This window comes from Triplophysa dalaica, chromosome 3 (genome assembly GCF_015846415.1).
Source record: "Triplophysa dalaica isolate WHDGS20190420 chromosome 3, ASM1584641v1, whole genome shotgun sequence".
Taxonomy (NCBI): domain Eukaryota; kingdom Metazoa; phylum Chordata; class Actinopteri; order Cypriniformes; family Nemacheilidae; genus Triplophysa; species Triplophysa dalaica.
In genome coordinates this window covers 21,949,645-21,957,411 of record NC_079544.1, presented here as the reverse complement: position 1 = coordinate 21,957,411, position 7,767 = coordinate 21,949,645, and the positions used below count along the sequence as shown (strand labels likewise).

At 36.9% G+C, this 7,767-nt stretch overlaps 1 protein-coding gene across 1 annotated transcript; it reads left to right on the top strand.

The window, feature by feature from the left end:
• The first annotated feature begins 794 nt into the window (after positions 1 to 794).
• snorc (secondary ossification center associated regulator of chondrocyte maturation) lies at positions 795 to 7,467 on the top strand. Its single transcript, XM_056743327.1, has 3 exons — positions 795 to 928; positions 6,407 to 6,577; positions 6,797 to 7,467. The coding sequence occupies exons 1-3, from the start codon at positions 844 to 846 to the stop codon at positions 6,904 to 6,906; spliced, it is 366 nt and encodes a 121-aa protein (XP_056599305.1). The 5' UTR covers positions 795 to 843; the 3' UTR covers positions 6,907 to 7,467.
• Positions 7,468 to 7,767: the final 300 nt, after the last annotated feature.

Genomic DNA, 7,767 nt, shown 5'->3' with positions numbered 1-7,767 from the left:
AATTCTTGCATCCAAATCCCTTTTGTCACTCAACCATATAAACAAGTGCAACAGTAGGTGAAAACTTGGTTTGGATAAAAACTGAAATAGTACATACGATGTAAAACATTGTATGAAGGTCAAATCTGTCTTTCCACTGGTTAAGCCCGAGGTAATATTAAATCGTGTAAAACTGCACAAAAAGTTGTATTTCACTAGCTCAAACGACAGCATTCCAGACCAATACTGACACCTATTGGTATGTGTTTGAATGATGGAAGATTACACCATCTCTCCTAGATCAGTTTTATTTAGTACAGTGTACCAATGTGTTTTTGGACTAAGCATGCTCAAAAACCATTTAAAAATCAAGGGTGAAGGATTATTAAAAAGCAAGTGAGCCTGAGCCAGTGAAGCCAAAATCTATTAAAAAAATTCTCCATGATTTAAGGGAATTTGTGCCTTCAGGTGCGTCTGTAGAAGATATATTTCTTCAAACTTATGAAATTAAATCATACAGTACCGTAGCCTATTGTTTCATCACATATTTTTGTAATTGTTTGTAGACCTTTTAAACCTCTGAACAAAATTTTCCACCCCTACTTGCTTGCTTTGGTCAGAGTTACATATATACGCCTAATTCAGTCAGAAAAACAGCCACGGGAGTGGAATAACTCACTTTCTGCACATCTGACAGAGTCTGAGGAAGGTGGGTAGTTACCAGAAGAGTTGACAAAAGTCTTCACTGTCCATACAAAGCCCTCCCACCCAACTACCCCTCTGCCCACCTCACTTTCCAGGACTCTTGTTATTTCATGAAGGTGCCAGTCCTGGATCAGTAGTGTCTGACCTCACACAGGAACCATGAGCATCTGCGGCAGCTACTGCGCTTCATCTCGGCTTGTCCTCTTCGCTGTTCTGGCCATCTGTTTGGCTTTTGTGCAGACAGGTAACACACTTTCCTCCCTGGTTTACTGATGGTGGATATTTCATTGGTTCTGGATTAAATTTTAGAAATGGTATAGGAGAAGTTCTGGTTTGCTGGCCGTTGGGTGGTCATGAGGTCTGTTGGTTGTCCTGATTCAGTAAGTGTATGTCAATATCTTGTTCACAAGGTTTCACAAAATCCTCTTCTCTCAATGTTCTGAATTGTGTATACGTGTCGTGTTCACCTTGTTGACCCTATGGTTTCGTTTTGAGACCTTTTGAGGGATGTGAATAGATCTGTGTATGCGTAACTAATCATGAAAGTAGAATGAATGAAAATCATGTTATTATTTATTTTGCAACAACAATTTGGTTTAAAAATGTCGCACATACATTTTTATTGCAAACAAAATGCAGTTAAAATGTTTATATGGAGATTAAATCAGTCTTATGATTTGGGTTGTTAAGTGTGCGAGACTGAAGCATAGTGCTGACTAAAATGACTCCGATGTTTTTCTCTTCACAATCAGGTGTTGAGTCTGAATTTAGTCGCGTGTTGAGAGCATAAAGGCACAAAGACCTAGTTTGTTAGACACTGGGGATACGCTGTTACAGCCTTATATATAGAACAAAATTCAATCAGCCAAAGACGAGTGAAACTGATTAAAAATAATGTACAAAAAACTGACAAACATTAATGATCAACATTTATCATTTATAAAAGTGAGTTCCAAGATCTAGTTTCCCCAAAAATAAACATGTCATCATTTGTTCACTATCATGTCATTTGAAACCTGTATTTGACTTTCTTCTGTGAAACACCGAAGGAGATATTTAAAGAAATGTCTCAGTTGTTTTGTGTCCATACAATGGAAGTCAATCGGAATAACTCCATTTTTTTTTAAATTTAAAAGCATGTTTTCTATGTTTTTATTGTGTTAGTTGCCGGTGTTTTTTTAGTAGTCCTATTAGTACTTAATCAAAATAACCCAACTGGAGTTAGATTGATTTAATTTAGAATTCACAATAAAACCATGATTTTTAAGTTATCTGGTTTTACACATACTCTTAAAGGAACTATTTACCCGTAGGAGGATCTATTGACACAAATGCAATATGATATACAAAACTGATGTGTTTAAAGATTTTCCGTACTGAACAGTTAAGCTTTTTGTAGAGGCTATGGACGTGTCGTCACTTTACCACGTGAACACCACGTGAGTACGCCGGAGTGTGCCCTCCTGGGTGGCAAAACACTCAGCAAAAAATATTTTGCCACCCACAGGATCATGTCCCAGGGAGTTTCCCGACATATGCACGCGGGAAAGTGACGTCAATGCGTACCCTCTGTATCTACACACAGAGTGGACCTACATACATTGAATTCGCCGCCATGTTTTGTACAGTAGCCCTAAAAGGACAAACAAATCTACGCCGCGCGTTTCCTCTCTCCTGCGGTATAGTGGTGAAACTGTGTGACCCGCGGATTAACTTCTCATAAGTTTATACATCATTGAATAAATTAGTAAAAAAAAAAATGTTTAGTGCCAACGCGCTTGTTATAACGCCCTATCATTATAACAACAACAAAGCTTGGTTCTAACAAACAGAAAGAAAAAAAATGTTAGTCACATACTGATCCGAATCAAAGCAACCTCATCGGGGGTGATTTTTTTGACGATTTTCTTTCTCTCCAACGTCTCTCTGCTGGAAAGTATCTCCATAGATATCTATGAGTATCTCCGCTAAAAGATTTGAGATTTACATTGCTTAGAACCGCGGGTCCTAACGCGTCTCTGCTGGAAAGTCCTTGTAATATAGCTCCTGCCTTACTTTTATCCTTCTTTTTATACTTAAAATCCACAGATCTTTTATTTTATCTAATAAATCAATTTCTAATGCTCGCATGATCCCTTCGTCCACATGAGAAGACACGCTGTCGTCTTTTTGTACTGTGGTGGCCACCGTCGTGTTTGGATTGAGAGATTCGTTGCAAATCTATAATAAAAGGCTAGTGGCCGCTGTTAAAGTGACAGTGCACCCACAAATTATGTTCTGTCGCTTTTTACTTTTGTCTTTTCAGACCAGTATGACTTACTTTCTTCCGCAGAACATAAAATATGTTTTGATAAATGTTGTTAACTGGACCCAATTCACTTGCATTGATTTTGTGTCCATACAACAGAAGTCAATAGTGTCACTGCTGTAAATGATGAAAGAATTATTATTTTTCAGTAAACTGTCACTTTAAGAGAATGTGTAAAAGCAGATTACTCTGTTTTTAAAAATCATGTTTTATTGTGCATTTTTGGGTAAACTATCACTTTAATTCATTTTGGGTCAACTAACACTCTAAGGTATTGCCAGCAAATGTGATGTTACTGCTTTGTCTTTGCATTCAACAGCCAAAACTTGATGTTGTTTATGACATTATTTGTGTTGATGTAAAAGCTTTAGAAATGGAGCCAAATGACATGCAATTTATAATTTATTATAAAAAATAATGTTTTTAATAAAAAGGTCATACAAATGATTAACGGCATCATAATTTCCAATCGTAATTATAATAATTACTAAAATAATCTATAATAAACTATTCTTCAGGGCAACATTACTGAAAGAAGAAACCAATGTGTTGACTCCTAGACTCTTAATGCATTCATGCTGACTAAAGAGATGCTCCTTTGAATATAACCCAATCGGACTGCATGGTGGGCGTAAGGTGAGGTGAGGACATGGCAACGCCCTGGCACACGCAGAACCGGAGTGGCAGAGGATTGTGTCATTCACACAAACCTGTCTGCATGTTGTCATCTCGCAATTGTATGTGAACACACCAGCAATAACATTCTGCCTTAAAGCAACAGTTCCCTCAGAAAGGAAAAATCTGTTTTCATACTTATAAATCTATATACATTTGAATTGTTCTAATGAGCACAGAGAAAGATATTTGTAAGAATGCTTGTACCAATACAATTCTTGTATTTATACATTTCTTTTGTTCTGTTGAACACAAAATAAGATATTTTTAAGAATGTAGGAACAGTTCTGCTGCGTTTTTTGACTACCATTGTAAATTTTCCTGCTACGGTATTCAATGATGGCCAAGAATTACAGTTTGGTTACAAGCATTCTTCCAAATTTCTTTCTCTGCATTTATCAGAGCAAAGAAATGAATACAGATTTGCAACAACTGGAGGGTGAGTAGATGATGACTGATATTTTTATTTTTGGGTTAACTGTCCCTTTACCACTGCTTACACACACAGTAGCATGCTCATCGTCGCAAAAGGATCAGCGGCGTTTCATAAATATTTAAGCAGGCTGTAAAGCGACAAACACCGACTTGGGAAAAATCAGCTACGTTACACACGCTTGGTTTTCCACCGTCTGCTTTCATAAACAAGTTTGTTTGACTTTCAGTATACAGGCTGTGTTTAGTTCATCAGGTCGTCTGCCTCTAGTCGTGCGCTCTGACCACACAAGCGCCCTTTTGTGCCATCTAGTGAAGGGCTCATTGATGTATCGCTGGCCTAGCGCCTCTGTGCACTGTACCTACAGCCTGCTTCGGGTCAGAAACGTGTGCGTCTCACTGAGAAAATACACCATTATCAAAAATATGTGTGTACTGGCCTTCCATACTTGCTTACAACAAATATTACCCTTTTATTTTTAGAATTGGAGTGGAATATTCCCGTTTTAATACGAAGTGCAATTTTAGTAGATAGGGTAATTGGCCACTGCATGTAAAAACACACATTTCTCGACCAGAAAACCAAACTGGTCAATGGACAATTGGCGCTCTGTTATTTCTATCTGCCCGTGTTCTTCAAGCAGGTCAAACAAGGTCACTGTAGAGCATAGGACAGTCGTGTCAAAACATGCCGGCCCGTCTTTGTCTCTTTGTTTTGGGGTCAGAACCTTGGAAAAAGGGGTAACATGGGAAATTGGGTTCAGACTCCATGGGTGTGGTGTAGGTGAGAAAAGTCGCATGGCTGTTCCATGCCTGTGGGGGCTGTGGAATGTCAATGGGAGATGTGAGGAGAGGAAGAGGGAAGGCAGGACAACATACCTGTAGTGAGAAGCCAGTGCTAATCCTCTATAAAGACGCCTATTGAATCACACACATTGAAACACATTTGCCACTTTCTAGCTGCTTCCGTTCCCTTTAGTCAGTCAATCTTGGATAAGTGTATACTTTATGTGTACTTAAAGGGGCCATATGGCGCGAATACGTGTTTTTCTGTGTCTTTGGTGTGATATAAGTTGCCCATGCATGCAATAGACACGTAAAATTCACCAAAAAAGTGTCGGAACAAAAGATGCATTCTATCTAAAAGCAAATGCTCACCCAGACCTGCCTGAAAAGCCTTGTGTATCCACACCCCCACAAATCTACATCAGTTCGTGGTATGATTTGACCAAGACCACCCAAATGTACACGCAAGTAAGGTGGGTGTACCTGTCAGTACAATTGCTTTGAAACCGGATGTTCCATATATGGTAAGAGACTTCACATTTCCATCACACGCTTGCAGTATTCGACCAATCACTACGCACTGTTTAACTGGCCAATCATAGCACACATCGCTTTTCAGAGCGATGAGCTTTGTAAAAAATCTGCACGTTTCAGAGAGGCGGGGCAAAGAGGAGATACAAACATGGATGATATGTGGAAAATACAGCGTTTTTTAACCTTAAATCGTGTATAAACATAGCATTAGATCTAAAGCAAATGATAACATTAGTTTTTGTCGTATCCTATGACCCCTTTAAAGTACAGTGAAAGGTAAATTTCAAGTATAAAAATGAATAAATAGAATACAGTGTATTTAAAATTAAAAACTATAATACACTGTATGATATGAAGTTCACTTAAAAATACTTACAAAATAATCTGCGGTAAAAAAACTACTAAACATGTACTGAGAGTATACTTTAAAGTGTATTTTTATAGCTGAAATGTATAACAAACTAGTGTAGTTGCAGAACAAATATTGTACACTAGTTGCATAGTCAAAGTTTCTACTATTAAACTTACGTGTACCTAAAGGATACTTTAATAAACTAAAAAGTAAGCCAGTTTAGTCCCTAGTAGTTGAATAGTACATACAGAAATTCAGAAATAGTACATTTGTACTACATACTACTATTACACTTCGATTAGTATACTTACTGCACGAATTTTAGAAAATTCTTAAGCACACTTAATAAAATGAACTTGAAAATACTTTTTTGTAAAGGTTACCTGCAATTTTCAAATGTTTTTCAATTATTAATTTATTTATGGGGAAATCATTTACATAAAAATAAATATTTTTTCTTTGGCTTTTTGGTTCTAATTGGAACATTTATATTTGTGTGTATGCTTATATTTTTATATGAAAACTGTTTTGGTCTGTAGCTCTGTATAGTTCGCTTGGCACCCTACAGTTTCCATTCATTAACATTAGTTTCAAGCTCTGTCTCAAAACTTGAATGTCTGTGTTTTTTCCTTTAGAAACAGTGGCCGATTCCTCCCCTGCGCTGCAGAATGACAATCAGGATACGCTGTCTGGTGGAGGAGCTTTGGAAATAACAACACAGAGCCCCGTCCATCACGTGACCGAAAACTCCATCGGCTTTGACTATGAAGATTCTACACCCACTCTTACCCTGGCCGAGGATGAAGGTGAAGTTATACCAATCCATTCACATTTATATGTTTTAAGTATAGATTTCATGTTTTCAATACTTTACTATACAAGTCCTGCATCCTCATTCATCACCAAAGTATAAGGAAGCTAATTGTTAAAACTCATTACACTTAAAACAAATGACACAGTACATTTTTGCAAAGACATAAAAATATATGACTATAATTTTTTCTGTTATTTGCTTGTGTCTACAGGTGTGCTGGGTCCAGGTGCTATTACAGCTATAGTCATTGCGGTGTTTCTCGGAGCTTCTGTTCTTCTGGCTCTCGTTGTCATCACACTCAGAAAGTTCACTGCCTCCTAGAAAGTGCAGGGATCTCCTTCTCCCAATACCATCTGTTTAATGTTTTTCATTTATTTCCTCCGCACCTCTGAATTATAGTTTCTGTGTCACTCATGAAACTGCCTGCTCTTTGCTGTTAGACCTGATTTCTCCTGTGAGGGAAGACATGGAAAACCAGACTGACACTAATATAAAAATTATGACATTATTTTATGATCATCTGTTGAAACACACATTGCCAATTTATCTTGTAACAATTTCTAGACTGAAAGACTTTAGATTATAGCTCTAAAAAGGAAATTATTATTGATGTTTTAATGTTTTAAGAGACTTCACCAAATATTTACTTTCATCTTCAATCCATGTGTAACTATAGTTTTTTGCTTATCTGTACCAAGTTCCAATGTTCTTGTCTGCAGGTTGTGTAAAATGAACACTTCCTTTAGAGAGTGTGTGTGTGTGTGTGTGTGTGTGTGTGTGTTTGCCTGTGTTCGTTTGAGGAAAATCTCTTTCACAAGATTTTGGTTGAGTGTTTTAACTGATTCTAGATACTGATGAAGCTGTGTGTTTGGTCATACTGAGCAGTTTAAAAAGACCATGTATACTTTTTGTGATGTTTAGTTTAATAAAATTGTAAGCATTCCTTGTTGTAACACTCTATTTATACTGTCTGTGAGAGGAATAGGATCATTCATTAAAAGTTTACAAAAAAATTGATTCTTGTGTTTTGTGCCTGAAATAGAAACTACAAATGGCTTGGATGATTTTATTTTAAGCACAATATGTTTACCCTAATGACAGCCAATAATTAAATAAATGTATTGGTTACTAGGTAAAATAAAACTATGAATATGTAAAATAATTCACAAATAAAACAATGAT